Genomic DNA, 19,314 nt, shown 5'->3' on the forward strand with positions numbered 1-19,314 from the left:
GGTGTCCTTCGCTGGGTGGGGGGAGGGGGGGTGGGGGGGGGGCATGGCAGCGTCCTACCTGGGGGTCCACCCCTCCACACACACACTCAAACCACCTGAAAGACAACTGGTATTGCTGGGCAACGATTATTAAACCAGTATCACTTGTCCAGTTGGAGAATGGGGTCCATTTCCAGATCTACATGAATGAACCTCATGCAGAAATGGATTATGTTACAGCATATTGAAATAAAATACATTATCATGCTATTGCAACATAAACCATAAAACATAAACACTTCACAATGTGAGTAACTATGGATCAATCTTATGTGTATCAATGCTCACATACATACATACAATTTAACATTACCGTTCAAATAATATGTATTCATAAATGTTATTTCAGTGGTATTTAATTATTCAATTATTTCCTGTCTTTATCATTCTAATCTCCCTCTGCTTCCTGTCTGTATTATTAAAATGTTTTATGAGCATGGTAGATTTATCTGAGCCTTTATGGCGTTCCTGTATTTTTATTGAAAGGAATAAAATGAAGGAAAGACTTGATGGTTTCCCCCGAGAGGTGAATTTTATTAGGCAGCATGTTTCATAATGATTATGTATTTTTGTGGCTGACATCATCGCCGAAGTATGGTGACTACATTGCGTGCACACCTGTGTGTGTGTGTGTGTGTGTGCGCGTGTGGGTGTGGGTGTGTTTGTGTGTGTGTGTGTGTGTGTGTGTATTTGCGTGTGTGCATGTTGTGTGTGTGTGTGTGTGTGTTTATATGTATGCGTGTGTGTGTGTATATGTGCGTGTGCGTGCGTGTGTGTGTGTGTGTGTGTGTGTGTGTTATATGGTTGCTGCGTGTGTGTTGGGGTGTGTGTTATTGTGCGTGTGGTGTGTGATGTGTTGTGTGTGTGTGTGTGTGTATGTGTGTGTGTGTGTGTGTGTATATGTGCGTGTGCGTGCGTGTGCGTGTGTGTGTGTGTGTGTGTGTGTCCGTGCAGTCGCTGTTAACAATTGCAGCCTTTAACAAGCAGGGCCTGGGACTGTGGTCTACGAGGGCAGTCCTGGAGGAGATTAATGGGCAGAGACATGAACATGTCATGCTCTAGGAGTGAACGCACATTTTAGGGGGTGCACTGTTCACAGAAAATGACTTTAGTATCAGCACATCCGTCACTTCGGTATAACACACACCGGTACGTACAGGCAAGTGGACGCCATTTTTTCAGTTGAGAAATCTTTTCCTTCAGTTACTTGGAGAGGGCAGATATTTCACAGGCTGCTCCAGTCCCCAGCCAGGTCCTATGGCTCTCGTGTTACATGCGCCACCCCCCCCCCCTCCCAGAAACACTCAGAGATATGCCCCCCCACAGAAACACTCAGAAATATGCCCCCCCACCAAAACACACCATTCACCAAAAAAAAGAATGGACCCCCCCCCCTACCCCCCAAAACCTAGAAAGCCCAAAACATAAGACATGGACACTGTGAAAACAAGGCCACCACCATTTATTAAAAGGCATTTCTTAAGCAAACAAAACTCCCTAAAAATTCCCCACAGGCATAAATGCTTCTTCTTCTTCTTCTTCTTCTTCCTCCTCCTGGTGCTCTATTTCAGCCTTGTGCTAAGTGGATGGCTCTCCCAGTCTGCCAGCCCCTGCTTTCCCTTGTTGGCCTTGATGAATGGGCCCCCTGGCTGCTTTCATTAAGCCCTCTAATTCGCTGCACAATTACAGTTCATCCTTTTGGAAGACAAAGCAGATTCTCCAGCTATTAATTAAAAGCGTGGAGTCTCGCCCGATGACCAAGATGAATGTGATCGAGTTCCTCGGTTCGCAGTGGTTCATAGCCTGGACCAAAAAGTCGCTAATTTCTTTCTTCTTGCTTTTAAGCTTTTTTTTTCTGGGGTGAGGGGGAGGAGGGGAGCAGTGATGGCAGACCGCTGCTCCCCTTGGGGTACCCCAATATCAGGGGCTCGGGGCCCGGTGTTTGTAAGAAGGTCACACGATATGACCATCTGCACAGTGGGGAGCTAGCTCATCTCTAAAACTAGCATCCAATCAAGACTGCCTTGAATTATTGATGGTACTGCTAGAGATTAATAAAGCCTTTCACCCATTTGTGGTTGGTGGGGATGGCACTATGGTTGGGGGGGGGGGGGGGGGGCAAAACGGTCAGACTGTAATTGGTCAAAGGGACATGACAGGACTCACAAAGACCATCACAAGCCTTCCCAGAACGCAACAGGAGAAAAAAATGAATGAGTTCCACCATGGAACATCATCTCTCTCTCTCTCTCTCTCTCTCTCTCTCTCTCTCTCTGTCTTTCGATAATTTTCAAATAGCTTGACAAGCTATGGTATGACATGAGAAAGCTTACCGAAGCACAGATAGATTCACACACATGACATTCAGTCAAAGAAAACAGGAGAACATAACACGAATGAGCTTACTGTAAGGATTCAGTAAAACTGTGAATAGTAAATGACACGGCAGTAAACAGTGATGAATTTATGAATTTGCGCTCTCACACCGTTCCTTTAGATTGCGGCATGAAGTTACAAATTGTACTGCCTATGCCATACAGTTGTGTGTGTGTGTCTCTCTCTCACTCTTTTTCTCTCTCTCACTCTGTCTTACACACATACACACACACACACACACACACACAAGAGAAGACAACGGGTTTATATATGTGTTCTGAGATGAGGTGTCCCGGGCCATCAAACGACGGAGCGATTGTCTCTGACAGAAGTTGCCGATTCTATTTGTACCAGAATGTGTTTTTACGGCTCCCATAAACCGCCAGTACCGGGGGGGTGGGTGGGGGGGGGGTGGGGTGGGGGTGGAGGTGGAGGCATGTCATCAATTGAGTCTCCGTCTTGTTCATAAAGAAGAGAAGAGACAGGGAAAAAAAAAAAAAAACGGCAATCACGAAAGGTGAGGGGAAGTCAATTTTTTTTGGAGGAAAATGGTTTATGAAGCAATAAATCAGAAAGAGACGACTGGGAAGGAGGTGTCTGGGGGCCGTGAGCCGGGGGGGGGCAGGTTGTTTCCCCCTAACCCCCATCTCTGAGGTCTTTTGGACCAGCTGTTCTTGCACTCACAGTGTGTGCGGGGGGGTCACAATTGCGGCCCCCCCACGCCACTTGCTAGCATCGCCATGGAAACCAAGAGCAGCGACAATTTTGCAGAAGATGCAGGTAAAGCAGTGGCTCACGTTACAATCGCGGCCCAAAAGTGCACCAGTCCATCCAGCATCTGCTGGAATTCTCAGACAGCCAGTCCTGCTGTTCAGAAACAATTGGACAGTGATCGGTGGGTGCTGCGAACGAACAGAAACAATCACACAGTGATTGGTGGGTGCTGCCAACCAACAGAAACAATCAGACAGTGATTGGTGGGTATAACTTCCTGGAAGTATAGCCAGAGTTCTGCTACGGCAGTCCTTTCCTTATTTTGTTTTAATCACGATTACCATAATGCACGTATTTATATATAAAGTTGGTCAGGCTCATAGTGCTGTAAGGTTAAGAGCAGTCTGGTCAGGCTCATAGCGCCGTAAGGTTATGAGCAGTCTGGTCAGGCTCATAGCGCTGTAAGGTTATGAGCAGCCTGGTCAGGCTCATAGTGCTGTAAGGCTATGAGCAGCCTGGTCAGGCTCATAGCGCCGTAAGGTTATGAGCAGTCTGGTCAGGCTCATAGCGCTGTAAGGTTATGAGCAGTCTGGTCAGGCTCACAGTGCTGTAAGGTTGTGAGCAGTCTGGTCAGGCTCACAGTGCTGTAAGGTTATGAGCAGCCTGGTCAGGCTCATAGCGCCGTAAGGTTATGAGCAGCCTGGTCAGGCTCATAGTGCTGTAAGGTTATGAGCAGCCTGGTCAGGCTCATAGTGCTGTAAGGTTATGAGCGGCCTGGTCAGGCTCATAGTGCTGTAAGGTTATGAGTGGCCTGGTCTGGCTCATAGCGCTGTAAGGTTATGAGCAGCCTGGTCAGGCTCATAGCGCTGTAAGGTTATGAGCAGTCTGGTCAGGCTCATAGTACTATAAGATTATGAGCAGCCTGGTCAGGCTCATAGCGCTGTAAGGTTATGAGCAGCCTGGTCAGGCTCATAGTGCTGTAAGGTTATGAGCGGCCTGGTCAGGCTCACAGCGCTGTAAGGTTAAGAGCAGCCAGGTCAGGCTCACAGTGCTGTAAGGTTGTGAGCAGCCTGGTCAGGCTCATAGCGCCGTAAGGTTATGAGCAGCCTGGTCAGGCTCATAGTGCTGTAAGGTTATGAGAAGCCTGGTCAGGGTCATAGTGCTGTAAGGTTATGAGCAGTCTGGTCAGGCTCATAGCGCTGTAAGGTTATGAGCAGTCTGGTCAGGCTCACAGTGCTGTAAGGTTGTGAGCAGTCTGGTCAGGCTCACAGTGCTGTAAGGTTATGAGCAGCCTGGTCAGGCTCATAGCGCCGTAAGGTTATGAGCAGCCTGGTCAGGCTCATAGTGCTGTAAGGTTATGAGCGGCCTGGTCAGGCTCATAGTGCTGTAAGGTTATGAGCGGCCTGGTCAGGCTCATAGTGCTGTAAGGTTATGAGTGGCCTGGTCTGGCTCATAGTGCTGTAAGGCTATGAGCAGCCAGGTCAGGCTCATAGCGCTGTAAGGTTAAGAGCAGCCAGGTCAGGCTCACAGTGCTGTAAGGTTATGAGCAGCCTGGTCAGGCTCATAGTACTGTAAGGTTATGAGCAGCCTGGTCAGGCTCATAGCGCTGTAAGGTTATGAGCAGCCTGGTCAGGCTCATAGTGCTGTAAGGTTATGAGCAGCCTGGTCAGGCTCATAGTGCTGTAAGGTTATGAGCAGTCTGGTCAGGCTCATAGCGCTGTAAGGTTATGAGCAGCCTGGTCAGGCTCATAGTGCAGTAAGGTTATGAGCAGCCTGGTCAGGCTCATAGTGCTGTAAGGTTATGAGCAGTCTGGTCAGGCTCATAGTACTATAAGATTATGAGCAGCCTGGTCAGGCTCATAGTGCTGTAAGGTTAAGAGCAGTCAGGTCAGGCTCATAGTGCTGTAAGGTTAAGAGGCCATGTCAGGCTCATAGTGCTGTAAGGTTATGAGCGGCCTGGTCAGGCTCATAGTGCTGTAAGGTTATGAACAGCCTGGTCAGGCTCATAGCGCTGTAAGGTTAAGAGCAGCCAGGTCAGGCTCATTACAGGCTATGATCCTGATGAATAAGACCCGACCCAGGCTGCTGTCGGCGGGTATTACAGGCCAAAGCTCCGCCCCCCCGGGTCCCTGGCCCTTCTGACGGCATGCAGAGAGTCCTTTACCGCCGTGGACGGTCTTTGTGTCTCCCTCAAAGACTCTGTTTCAATGGAGCTCCGGGCGGAACCGCGATATGGCTCCGGATTTTTTTGTTTTTTTTTTGGCGCCCTCTCACTGAGGAACGCGCGCCGTTCCCGCGCCCCCATTGTGAGAAAATACCAGGGCTCCCTAAAAAATAAAAGACCTGAGATCAGCTCCAGCGATAGCCTCGGTGTTCTTCCACCGTTCGCCCTTTCTCCCGCCCCCCCCCCCCGCCCCATCCTCCAGGGGGCGCTCTTTCTCACACCACAGGACCTCCCGGAAGGCCAGGAGATGGGTTTGAACGATACACTTCACATTCATGCTTGGGGCCCCCCCCCCCCCGCCCCCCCGCCCCCCCGCCCCCCTTCCTCGCGGTAAAGGCTAAAGAGAGCGTGTCTTCGCTGCTGTTTCGCGGAAGTAAAGGGGGTCGAGATCTGTTTGCGCGATTCGCGATTCCCCCGCGCCGTCCGACCGACTCTGAAAAGCCTCCACTTGTTCTTATTACTGAATGTCCTTTTTTCAATGCGAGTGTGCTCTGCGCATGCCAATAAATTGAATTCTCTGGGAATGATGATGAGTTGGTTGGGTCTGTACGGCATATGGAGCTTCAGGGCACAGTCTGGGGGACAATGAGTGTTGTTCATTACATACCGTTATTTCTGGGGTGAGGAAGGAGATGGACTTGGGCTTGTACTGCTGACTTAGACTGGTCCTCAGACTTGCGTTCCGGTTACTTCAGTCTGGACTTGGACTCAAGGTTAAGGCACCTGAACTGACTACAGCGCTGCCTTCTGCATAATGGGAAAAGCTCCTAAGAAAACAAACATTCCGGCCTTGTCTTGTTCTTCAGACAGAACTTTTTTTGAGTGGCCTTGTGTAATATTTCTCTGATCGTGTTTGGGTTCTTTTTTTTCTCCCCGGACAAAATTAATGTACCTCTTTTTTGGCAGTGCATCCTGCCACCCTTGGACCCAAACCACCGGTCCCCAAAATCCCAGCTGCCAATCAAAATGACAGCCCCCACCTCCAGGAATAGTCTGTGAATCCCCCTTCACCACCACCAGCAGGAAAATATTCAGTTATGGAGTATTATTAAACTCTGCTCTCTCTCTCTCTCTCTCTCTCTCTCTCACACACACACACACACACACACGCACCCACCCACACAAACACACTAACTCATTCTCCCAATCACACACACACACAAACGCACACATGCGCCCATACACACACACACACAGACACACAAACACACACACCAACTCATCCACTCTTACTCTCTCTCTCTCTCTCTCTCTCTCTCACACACACACATACACACACACGCACATCTAAATGATTAATGACCTTTTTGGTGGCAAATCCCCTGGTGACTGGCCCGGGACGGGCGCGTGTGCTGCAAAAGGACAGTGCTGAATCAAAGACAAACTCTTTTATTTAATTCTTTCCTACACTCCCCTCTTCTGTCATCCTGCAATTTCCAGTTCGCATCTATAAGCCCACCCAGGTGCATGCTGGGACAGCCACTCAGGAGAGAACATTAGAGAAACTCCGCATCTTCGTGAAGCTACTGCAGTTTTTTGATGAAGAGATTCAGATGGGGGAGAGATGGCCCCCCGCTCAGGCTCTGTCTTGTGCAATTATTAAACCACTTCCTGTTTTTTTTTCTTCTGTAATGTGCCTTTTTGAAAGTGTCTCTGTACTAAAACTGAACAGATTTCAGGCAGCAGCGGTGGCTACAGAACCATCCTTCACTGCTCTTTAATGTGCTCCCAGAGCTGGTGCTGTCACCCCGGGCTGTCTCCAGCTATGCGCAGCCGATCGCTCGGTTGCGCTCCAGGCTGTCCCACTGAGGTGCGAGGCAAGACGCAGTCGCAGTTTGGGATGTGTCTACAGTAAAAAAAAAAAATAAAAAAAAAAAACAAAATAAAAAAAAACAAAACAAAACATGCATTTTTGATGTTCTTTCATCCCTGACCCCAGCAATTTACCCATGATTCTCAGAGGTAGACTGACCCCGAGTAATTAAGCATAAGCAGAGAGACACTGTTCAACACGCAGGAAAGTGCGCTCATTTAAGGGCATAATCGTTGTTACCATGACCGCGGCGTGTTTCCGTGCACAGGATTGTGCTGTGAAAAAAAGTCCCAGGGTACCGTCAGAGGGGGAGTCTGCTAGCCCATCAGTGCAACAGACTGCTAGCCCATCAGTGCAACAGTCCGCTAGCCCATCAGTGCAACAGTCCGCTAGCCCATCAGTGCAACAGACCGCTAGCCCATCAGTGCAACAGTCTGCTAGCTCGTCAGCGCAGCAGTCTGCTAGCCCATCAGTGCAACAGACTGCTAGCCCATCAGTGCAACAGACTGCTAGCCCATCAGTGCAGCAGTCTGCTAGCCCGTCAGTGCAGCAGTCTGCTAGCCCATCAGTGCAGGAGTTAGCTAGCCCGTCAGCGCAGGAGTCCGATAGCCCGTCAGTGCAGCAGTCTGCTAGCCCATCAGTGCAGCAGTCTGCTAGCCCTGCGCGCGCTCAGCGCTGGAGTCCGCAGGTCTGGAGGTAAAGGTCACGCCTTTGTGCGCCCCAGGTCTGGAGATCACAGCGATGGCGCCGGCCTCCTGAATGGACCATTGTTGAAGCGTAAAGCACCTGCGTTTTTCCAGAGGCAAAAAAGGGCTTTGCGCTGCTGATATGCTTGGTCTATTCGGAAGGGGGAGCCTTCCGCCACCCCCACCATTGTACCCTCCCCCCCGCGCCACCCTCATAGGACGTGGCTCCTGAAGGCGATTCTGTCTTTAATGGCAAAGGTGTGGCATAGCCTTCAAACCAAGCCATTGCCACTGGCCGGCCCTGACAGGCAGGCCTTGTCTCCTGAGTACCGACAAATGTCAACCCCTCCACAATGCCCTCCCCCCTTCCCCACACCATAGACCCTGAAGGAATCCAGCACATTCCCTTTCCTTCTGGGATGGGGGTTCATCTTGTGGCGGAGAAAACTGACGGCATCGTTTCATCAGTCAATCCCTCCCTCTTCCCCAGACACACTCTCTCTCTCCCTCTCTTTCCCTCTCTTTCCCTCTCTCTCACTCTCTTTCTCTTTCTCCCACTGTAAATTCTTTATGAAGTTCTTCCAGAAACACCTTTACATAAGTCCTCCAAACTGCAGACTGTTCAAACATTACTGTATCTATACAATATCTATTTTACCTCTCTTCCTTCTTCTGGCTCTTGGCTTATGTATCATAATGATTTATAACATATTGATATCAGATATCGTTCTCTGGTTGGATGCTGGGAGGCTCCAGAGGCTAATTTATTTTTGTGACAAATGCAGGGGTGTAAACATCATTACCCAGAATCCTGTCAGGCAGAATCAGGCGGCCGACAAACTGTGTGAATGGACAGGTAAGATACTGAGATCCTACAGGAGCCTTAGACTGTATTTCCTCACTGGGGAGTTTTTACCATTCCTGTAGTACTGTGTGTGGCCTGTAGGGTGTAAAATAGTCAGTGGCTCTCCTGTAGTACTGTGTGTGGCCTGTAGGGTGTAAAATAGTCAGTGGCTCTCCTGTAGTACAGTGCGTGGCCACTAGGGTGCAAAATAGTCAGTGACTCTCCTGTAGTACAGTGTGTGGCTTCTAGGGTGTAAAATAGTCAGTGACTCTCCTGTACTACAGTGTGTGGCCTCTAGGGTGTAAAATAGTCAGTGACTCTCCTGTAGTACTGTGTGTGGCCTGTGGGGTGTTAGCTGCAGTTTCGACAGGTCGCCTGTCGAAAGGTATTTTCAGTGCCCCTTATCCTCCCCATCCACACCTTACAAACAAACAACATACTATCCTTCACTTTCATTACGCCCCACCCAAATACCTCCCCCCAGCTCCGCCCCACCCCCTGCATCTCTGTAATGAAAGCCCCTTCGTGGAGGAATTGAAATTGTTTGTCATTCTAATTCCTCTGATTTGACAGGATGAGAGATGGAGGCATTCTGTGAATGTGCGCATTTGTGCGTGCGTGTGCACGTGTATCCATGTTTTAATGTGTGCTGTTGTGTGTGTGTGTGTGTGTGTGTGTGTGATTGTCTGTATTGGTGGGCCAGCCATCATGATTCATACCCCTGTCTTTCCCCAAATTAATGTTTGAATGTAATTATTACCTCCCTGGCCATTAACAGGGTGGCAAAATGAAATCATACATGGGGGCGAGGGGGGGGGGGGGGCTTGGGGGGTATGGTGTGATGGAGGGGTGGGGGTTGTTTCATTAAAGCCGCTCAGATTAAAACGCCCCCCCCCCCTCCCCCCCATCAGAACCCTGATATGCCAGGACTCCCACGCCAACATTATTCATTCTAATTTGGAGCGATATGAACTGTCCCAGCGTGGGGGTGGGGGCATGTGTAACGAGGACATCTTATTACTTTCCCTCGATGAAATGATACATTAATCTGTGCTAAAGGGCACTCACACCTCTCTCTCTCTCTCTCTCTCTCTCTCTCTCTCTCTCTCTCTCTCTCTCTCTCTCTCTCTCTCTCTCTCTCTCTCTCATATATATATGCATTTATTTATTTAAATACCCATGCTGATAGATTTTGTCTCTTATGGTCTCGAAATGTTATGGATGACTTCTTTCAGGATGTTGAAAACCTTACTTTCTCATTGACGAAAACCAAAAAAAAAAAAAAACCAAAAAGAATAAATAAAAAGGTGAAGGTCAGTTACCATAGCAGCCAATTTTTCCCTGACTATAATACCTCTTGTCTTATTTATCGCCTGCCTCACGCGTACCTCATAGCAGCAAACTCTGAGGGAAGTTTGATGAAGTGTCAAATCAATCCCTGAGTTTCGAATAGAAGCCATAAAGACCAAACGCCTAACTCTCTTTGTGTGTGCAACATTGCATTTTCATGGCCAACGGAGAATTCTTTATAACTCAAAACATTCAGTTAGCAATGGCATTTTTTTTTTTTTTTACCTGTGCTCCTGGCAGTTGAGAGAATACCGCTCGGAAAGGGGTCATCGTTACGTGACGCTAATTTAGCAGATGCTCTTTTCCATTAAAGGGGAAATGCAGGCGCATTCTCCTGATTACTTACAGCGGCAGTGCCAGACCGAGCTAGCCGCTCTCCCACACCAGCGGACAGAGCCGACTCTGGGATTTTAGGATCTCGGCGGCCCTTACGAATGAACCGTGGGTGCGGGGGGGGGGGGGGGGGGAGTGGTGCGGGGAGTTTGGATCATGTGACTTGCATGAAGACGTTATTTGCATCTAAAAAAATACTACTTGTTCAAAATCTAGTTCCTATTATAAATCTGCTTATGGCATAGTTAACATGAATAAATGCGAATGGATTAGTTCATTCCTTGTTCAGGTTAGTTAATGCTTTAACTAGTGTTAGACTAAACAAAGGCCCCTACCTCCACACACCTGCACCCCTCATAATGCGATGATTGAGGGAGAGTTTGCCCTTTAACACCCATCTGAAGAACAAAAAAAATAAATAAAAATGGGACCTTTTAAAAAAAAAAAAAAGGAAAAAAAAAGAAAAGACAGGTGAAAAAAAAAAGAAGAATAACAAGAAAGCTGGCAGGTTCCTGTTGTTTGGGCTCTTAAGAGGATACACCGCTCGCCCTTGAAAGTCCATATCCAGTGCAAGTCTCAGAATGATTTATTGCATGTTATTGTTGCGCTTTTCAATATTGTTCGATATAGAGCCGCTAATTACCGCTGCCCTGCTGGCCCGAGGGCCGGTCCCGGACCGCCGGTCCCCGGTCCTCTGGGGTCGCGCTGGGGTCACGCTCTTTTGATTGGTTACTGAGGGTTTGTGCCCTTTCATCAGCAACAGATTATATCAAAATAGGACAAGGGCTGGACCTGGAGTACACACATGCACACACACACGCGTGCACACATGCACACACACACACACACACACGCACACACTCACACACATGCACGCACACACACACACGCACGCACACACACATGCACACGCACACACATACACACACATGCACACACATGCACGCACGTGCACATGCATGCGCAGAGGCATGCACATGCACCCAAAGACACACTCATACACATACAGACACACACACACACCTGCCCACACCCACTCACAAACACACATGATTTTACATGTTTGGATTTTGGACAGAGGAAATATACAGGAACCATCATGCCAGTTTACTGATGTGTGACAGGGCACTGTTCAACTACTGGCTCTCTGCATGTCTCACGCTGACAGAACATTAGGATTAACCTTCAGAGAACATTAGAATCAGCTCTGAGCCCAGGCTAGGTTCAAGGTCATATAGATCAGGAGCCTAGTCCCCTTGTCCCGGAGAGCCACAGGGTCTGCTGCTTACTCACTCAACTTCATTGGTTCATTTTAGCTGTTCATGACACAGCTGACTTACCACCTCACCTGGTCTCTAGGGTCTTGGGTTTGAACTGGTTGCTAAGCGAAAATTAGAAACCAAGCAGAACCAAGGTTCTACAGGACTGGATTACAAAGTGCTGGAATAGCTGAATCGTTAATACTAAAAAAAAGAAAAGAAATAAAAAACAAAGAAAAGAAAAATATTCAGATACTCGGCTGGTAGTAAAGTGTGCAGTTGGACGGTATTTCTGTCTGAAAGGGACAAATGACAGAAACTCTCTTTTTTTTCCTTCTTCTTCTTTCTCTCCATTTGCTGTAAAGGCCATCGTGCATAAACCCTGGAGGTGCGGAGGGGTTGTGCAGTCTGCGCTCCCCGGCGCTTTTAGAGCTCCATTTTGTTTTATTAAACTTTTTTAAGAAGGACAGAAGAGGGTGCCCTTCAGCTTTAATATGTGACACAGCCCGTATCCTAATGGGCCCGTAGAAATGAAAAATCTCTGCAATATTCCGCAGCGCTAAATGCCTGAGCCTCGGTGCTCTGTTCCCCCCCCTCCTGAGCGGGCGGCTGGGGGCTGGGCCGGGGGGGGGGGGGGGTGGTGGGGGGGGATGGGGGGGGGGGGTCGTGACCTCAGCGGGAGGGGGAATCAGGGGTGGCCTGTGACGTTCAGAGCCGGGGTTGACCCGGGGACGGCAGAATCAGGGGGGGGGGGGGACAGGGGGGGTGTGACTGACACGTTAACGCAGGTTATGGTTTTGGTGAGGCGCTGTCCGCAAACCTTTTCCGTGCATCTTCCTATTTGTTCCATGTCTGCTTGACAAACATGTAGTGCAGTGCAGTGTAGGGTAACTGATTGACTGTAGCAGGTCGATGTATTGATTGATTGATTGATTGATTGATTGATTGATTGATTGATTGAAGCCATTCAGGTTAAGATTGATTTTGTTGAAGCAGTTTCAGCAAGTGGATTGATTTTATAGATTACCGCTGGTGAGGTTAACTGATTGATTGGTTAACTGATTGATTGGTTAGCTGATTGATTGGTTAACTGATTGATTGGTTAACTGATTTAAGTCGTTCAGGTCGATTTACAATATCAGTCTAGTTTTGCCCAGAGTCAATTTCGCCAAGCTACGTGTTATTTTGTAATGCCTATTGTATTTTGGTTTAACTTATTTTATTCATTATTTCACTGGAGAAGGCTTAGCATTCGATTTTGTGTTGCTCAGGCCAGTGTAAACGTTTTTTAGGCTACAGTAAGCTCCTTTGTTTTTATCAGCACTAAGCACTATCGCCTTGTTTTGTTCATTAAGATAACAGGCCCAAACAATCTTGAGCAATGTTTTTCGTGTAATCATTTATTTTTTATATTCATTTTTTTTCTGTTACAACATAACGTTGTGAATGAATTCTGAATATCAAATGGCACTGTGACTGTTTCACCTTATGCATTGAGAATACTGCTGCACATTGCTGTGCAGTGATTCCAGGCTTTAATCTCCAGGAGTAATCGACGACTGATCAAGTACATCATGCAATTGCCTGATTTGTGAACAAATGTAAAATGCCCATCCTTATTATTGACACAGTTTAAATTAGTTGATGTATATATTGATTGAATCCAGTGTTTGATTGATTTGATGCAGTTTAGGCAAGTTGGTTTATTCATTGCAAGTCAGGTTAACTAATTGATTCATTGAAGCCATTCAATTTAATGATTCAGTCTCACACAAGGCTGCAACAGTAGAGTTGGGCAAACTGCCATGGACCGTTCCTCACGCCCTCCTCTCAGTGACAATGGCAACCCCACCTCACCCCAACCTCCATCTACGGCAACTCCACCTCACCCCAACCTGCATCCACGGCAACTCCACCTCACACCACACTGCATCCACGGCAACCCTACCTCACTCCACCCTGCATCCATGGCAACCCCACCTCGCCCCAACCTGCATCCATCTTCATGGAAAGCCCGTTAGACTTAGACTTAACTTTCATCAGAAATTCAAACCTCACATACTGTTTCATGTTTCTTTAAAAAAACGTTTCTTTTATTTTTACAAGTTATTCTTCTCTATTGATTGAAATTTCATCTTCGTAATTAAAAAATAAAAACAGCTCTGATTTATCTTTTGTTTTCTTTTTTAAAAAATTGGGAAAGTAAAAAAATCAATTTCTGTGGACAATAAATGAAATCGGGAGCAAGAAGAGGTTTGCTGACACTGCCATCTACTGGTGATTGAGAGAATTACCCCAGACAGGGCACACAACAGCTGCTGACGAACCAGCGATCTGTTGTGTGATTGATGGCAATGCCCCGCTGAGCATATTGCTATCCTAATAAAACCTGGCCTGCAATTCACACTGCTCCAAGTCTCTTCTGTTTTTTTCCACCGGCACCATCGCTTTAAAGAGAAAAACTAGTTTATATGTCAAAAAGAACGATGCATCTGTATGCTTCAGTTTATACCCCAGAGACACAGAGAGCTATATTTACAAAAAAGAGTGTGTGTGTGTGTGTGTGTGTGTGTGTGTGTGCGTGCATGTGTGTGCGCGTGCATGTGTGTGTGTGTGCATGCATGTGTGTGCGTGCGTGCATGTGTGTGTGTGTCTGCATGTATGTGTGTGAGTGTGTGTGTATGCATTCATGTGTGTGCGTGCGTGCGTGTGCTCATTTCACAGTATAAACTGAAACTCTGAACCACAGAAAAATCAACACTACTTTCATTAGTCCACTCCAAGTTGCAGGGTCTTATTGGGCAATTTATTGATTCAGGGGGAACAAAAACATCCTAAACATGTCAGTGCGTGAAATCAAAACCAGCGAAAAGACAAAATATGTGGTACAGAGCACGCGTAACAAAGTTAAGCCATCGGCCAGGAGCTACCTGAGGACAGCGGAGCGCAATTTTCACAATGTCTGTCATCAAACACGCGCTAAATTCATTTACTGGGGGAAAAAAAATGTCTCTAAGACATTAACTGGAAGGCCAAGCACAACCGCAAACCGTGATTATTTCCTGACACAATGATGCACGCCCTCCTTCTCCTTTTCGTCACCATTGTCAAAGGGTTTTGGGGGTGGGGAGGGGGTGAGAAATGTGTCTCATAATGCAAGCGGGGGGCGCGTTTGGGTAAAGGGACTCTGGCAGCCCGCCTGACTGTATTTATAGAGCTGAAGTAGGTGAGGTAGGTGTGCAGAGGTGGAAAGTCCAGGGGTCAGAAAGTAAAAGTCCGGCCGTGTGTTTTCTTCCACCCATGAGCTCAGCCCAGCTCCCTCCCTGCTGATGGAAGAATTGTGCTAATTAGCAAATCCAGGTGATTGGAACAAAATACTGGGGAGGACTTTAACTTTCTTAACTTGGATTTTCAACCTCAGTTGGAGGTGACAATATGACATTTAGCAGTGTCAGTAGGACATATTTAGCAGTCTCAGTGCCAGTATAACATATTTAGCAGTCTCAGTGCCAGTAGGACACATTTACCAGTCTCAGTGCCAGTATAACATATTTAGCAGTCTCAGTGCCAGGACACATTTACCAGTCTCAGTGCCAGTCGGACATATTTACCAGTCTCAGTGCCAGTGCACCATACAGATGATGCCATCATTCTCAGTACACTGTACAGTTAGCAGATGATCGCTGAGTGCAGATGAACTCGCTGGTAATCTCTGTGTACCCAGGAGCCTCGTTAAGCCTGCTACCTAGCAACAACACAAAGAGGCAGGGACAGCATCAAAACCAAGGCAAAGCATCGCCGCGGTCACACTGGCTGTGTGATGTCACAGTGAAGCAAGGCTGCGTGACATCACAATGAGATGCTGCTGCTTGACATCACAGTGAGTCATGGCTTTGTGACATCACAGTAAAACGTGGCTGTAGAGTGCCAGACTGCAGGGATGCCTGGTGCTTTCCACACACGTGTTCTTACCATCTATGAGGTTGTAGAGGTTGCAGTAGTTGGTGCCGTGGTCACGGATGGCATACCAGGTTTCAGAAACAGACATGGCCTGGCAAGGAAATGGCTCCAGTTAACAGAGATCATGAACTAACAAAGCGTATCTGCACATTTGATAATGTCAGGCATGTGATACTGTGAAATCACTTAACTGGCACAGAGTGGAAACTGATTTTCAGAATAAAGGTTTTTTTGGGGTTTTTTATTTATTTACCAAAACCTATTCTATATGCATGCATGGTTATCACAACCACATTAAGAGCAGTTGAGTGAGAAGGAATCGGGTGTGAACAACAACAGAAGTAAGGCCTTTGTTTAAGCTGTTAACCATACTAAACAGCCAAATTTAAGGATGGTCACTAAATAAAGGAAACTTCATGACAGTTATGAAATAATAGCAGTTTTAAGACAGTCAGCAGTCAGCACATTTAAAAAAAATGGGAAATATGCCAAATAAAGAGGGTTTTTGGGTTGGTCACTGCACATGCACACACACTTGAGCACACGTACATGGGCACACACACAGGTGCACTTGCACAAACACACACACATGCACATGCACACACACACACACACAAACACAACAACACACACATGCACTCTGTTATAGGCATTTCCGGTCCCTGGAACATGTGACTTGTGATGTTTTTCTGCCCTGCTGTTCTAAACCAATGGGAAGCCTTCTTACCGCCACACGGCAGTGGGTGAACAGCTTGTAGGGAACCAGGCGGAAGCTGAGGTCATCCACATACTTCCTCAGTGGAACCGTGTGCTTAGCTGCAATGAAGTGCAGGCTAGCCGACTGCAGCTAGAGAGAGAGAGAGAGCGAGAGGGGGAGGGAGGGAAGGTGGGATAGAGAGAGACAGGGGTAGGGAGGCAGGGAAGGAGAGGGGGTCAAACTCTATTTATAAAGGCAGTGTTTCCATAATTAGTGCCAGTACTGTATTTGAGCCCCTGGTGGCTCTTTCAAATGGCTGAATTTAAGAGCGTGGCCTTCTGACAGGCTGTTTCCACGGTTACATTATGGCGACACCCCAGACTCTGTTGGGGCGTCCCCAAGAGGAGACCCTTACGGTGTAGAGACACTTCTCCCCTCCCATTGCACAGCTGCTGATGGTGGCCCACTTCTTTATCTGATTCACCAGGGCCACGTAGACCGCCCCGCAGGGCACCCCAAAATACCTGCAACATGAAAAAGGGGGGTACAGACTGACATTTCATACAGGGGACCCCCAAAATGCCAGAAGCACCATGGCTCTGTCTGAATCAGGGCCCTTCCATACTACTGAGTTACAAGTTACGCACAATTTTATATAAATGTGGTGTAGTAAAAATCCCTGGATGGTATACTTATTACTTCAGATATGGCATTTTCCTGTTCTGACACTGGGTGAGATCGGATTGCCCTTTGAACTGATAAAATGATCCATATCGATGGGTCATTACACCCCTACTCTGAGTGTTCTAGGCAGCATTGTAAGTTTTCTCTTTGGATTACAACCTTTCTCTGCACCTGAAAAAGTTCTATACTTCAAGTTCTCTTGAGCTGAGTCCATTTCCGAACAGAGAGGAGCAACATCTTCTGTTGTCAAATACTGCCACCTGGTGGAAGAAATGGCTTTGCAGTAATGTTCTGCCTGCAGGACACCACCCCCCCTTGTCTTACTTTGTAGCTCTATAGAGAAAACATGCATAGTGTTGGGGTTGGGGGGTTCTAAAAATAAAGTGAAAGAGAATGGGTGTGGAGAGAAAGGAGGGATAAAGAGGAGGATTCGTGTAACGGATGATTTCTACAGACAAAACCAAAGGCAATGTGACACACTCAATGCACTTACAGGCCCAGTCACAATGGCTGGCTTCAGCCTTACCACTTCCCTTAGCCTTCACCTCGGTTTGACCTTCGGCACAACCCTCTCCCCCAATTATTCTCTGTCTCTGCACTCTCCATTCTCAGCACAGGAGAGTGCGGATTAGCGCGCTATGTCCTAGGAAACGAGTTCAGCCAGGCCAAGCTACGTTGCCCTTATTGCTCTCCTGAACGTAGATTAATTGCTAAACCCCCAACAACCACCCCACTCCAAAGCGAAAAAAAAAAAATTAAAAATTAAACTATCTGAGAGGCGTATTTAAGGCATTAAATGTACACTACATGACCAAAAGTATTTGGACACCCCTTGGTCTGGGGATGTTTTTCATGGTTTGGGCTAGGCCCCTTAGTTCCAGTAGTGGCAAATCTTAATACTACAGCATACAATGACGTTCTAGACGATTCTGTGCTTCCACGACAGTTTGGGGAAGGCTCTTTCCTGTTTCAGCATGACAATGCCCCCGGGCACACAGCAAAGTCCATATAAAAATAGTTTTGTCAAGAATGGTGCACAAGAACTCATCTGGCCTGCACAGAACCCTGACCTCCACCCCATCCAACAACTTTGTGATCAATTTGGGAGCCAACTGTCAAAACTGGAAAGCCAACTGTGGGCTAGACCTAATGGCCCAATCAATGCCCGTCCTCACTAATGATCTTCTCGCTGAATGGAAGCAAATCCCTGCAGCAACGCTCCAACATTTAGCAGAAAGACTTTCCAGAAGAGTAAAGGTTGTTATAGCAGCAGCAAAAAAAAAAAAAAGAAGAAAAATAAAACCATAGTAACGTCCATAATCTTGCATGAGATGTTCGGTGTCCAGGGTCCACATACTTTTAGCCATGTAGTGTATATATATATATATATATATATATATATATATATATATATATATCCAACTCATCAATGTATTCACAGGAATACCTTTGTAGCGAACACGACTTAAAATGGTAAAGGTTAATAATATGACCGACCGACCAACTGCACTGTCCAGGATAAAAACACAACACAACTACCAAACGAACGAGAACAATAACTGCAGCCTATACCTTACCATTCTACTTTGCACTGCGCGTGGAGCGGTCCAGCGGTGGAAGGGACGGATGCTCCCAAAAGCAGAGCGGACACGAAGAGACAGGTTTCCACGCGCATGGTGATTCTGTTCATATTAAGATCCTCGTGGATTCTCCACGGTGTCAGGTCTAGTACACTGTTCTAAAACCAAACGTTCTAACGCGTACTTTTATGAAAAGCGATCACAGGACCGTCATGTGCGTCACTCCAAAGGAAGCAGCACAAATCAAATTATGCCATTTTCTGTTTTACTGGGAACCTAACAGGACCGACCGGTTTAGGGACCCTGTAGGTCGCATAGCGAAATTACAAAAACTATTTCTTAAAAGGCCATTGTTTTGGCCATTTTAGGGATTGATCTTTTTTCAAGTGCAGCCTATTTTTATGTAGGTTTTTCAACTTCGATCTTACTTTTTCATTTTATATCGTAGCACATGTTAGATCAATCACATGTTAATTGCATGTCATTAGAGCCCACATAATTACACAAGCTCCATGTCAAGGAGAAAATACAGAACTATCTCGATACACACGACTTCTCTAGCGAATCTTCCTTCACTGCGTCTCATTTTTGGCTGGTTACCAGCTCAGCGAACTCCAAGAGTGGCTTGCGGAAAAATCACAGACAGGCTACCCATTACACAGGCCAAATTCCCTCAAGCCGGTGTCTGACTCGGAGTGTTTAGCTAAAAAAACGGTGTGTCTCTCTGATTGGTGGAGAGGTTCATTCTCTTTGCG

The 19,314-nt window shown here is 47.1% G+C and overlaps 1 protein-coding gene across 3 annotated transcripts; it reads right to left on the reverse strand.

Moving 5' to 3' along the window:
* Positions 1-14,411: 14,411 nt before the first annotated feature.
* Positions 14,412-19,305, reverse strand: LOC135253858 (uncharacterized). 3 transcript variants are annotated; one of them, XM_064333673.1, is made up of 6 exons: positions 18,557-19,305; positions 16,711-16,819; positions 16,326-16,445; positions 15,611-15,689; positions 15,250-15,383; positions 14,412-14,961 (listed from the first exon to the last, which is right to left on the reverse strand). In XM_064333673.1, exons 1-5 carry the CDS (start codon positions 18,667-18,669, stop codon positions 15,292-15,294), a joined length of 513 nt encoding a protein of 170 aa, XP_064189743.1. In that variant the 5' UTR covers positions 18,670-19,305; the 3' UTR covers positions 14,412-14,961; positions 15,250-15,291. The 3 variants fall into 3 exon arrangements, with proteins under 3 accessions (XP_064189743.1, XP_064189742.1, XP_064189741.1); XM_064333672.1 differs by having other exon boundaries at positions 14,412-14,964; positions 18,557-19,304; XM_064333671.1 differs by having other exon boundaries at positions 14,412-15,383; positions 18,557-19,301.
* Between the last annotated feature and the right edge of the window lie 9 nt (positions 19,306-19,314).

This window comes from Anguilla rostrata, chromosome 4 (assembly GCF_018555375.3).
Source record: "Anguilla rostrata isolate EN2019 chromosome 4, ASM1855537v3, whole genome shotgun sequence".
NCBI classification, from domain to species: Eukaryota; Metazoa; Chordata; class Actinopteri; order Anguilliformes; family Anguillidae; genus Anguilla; species Anguilla rostrata.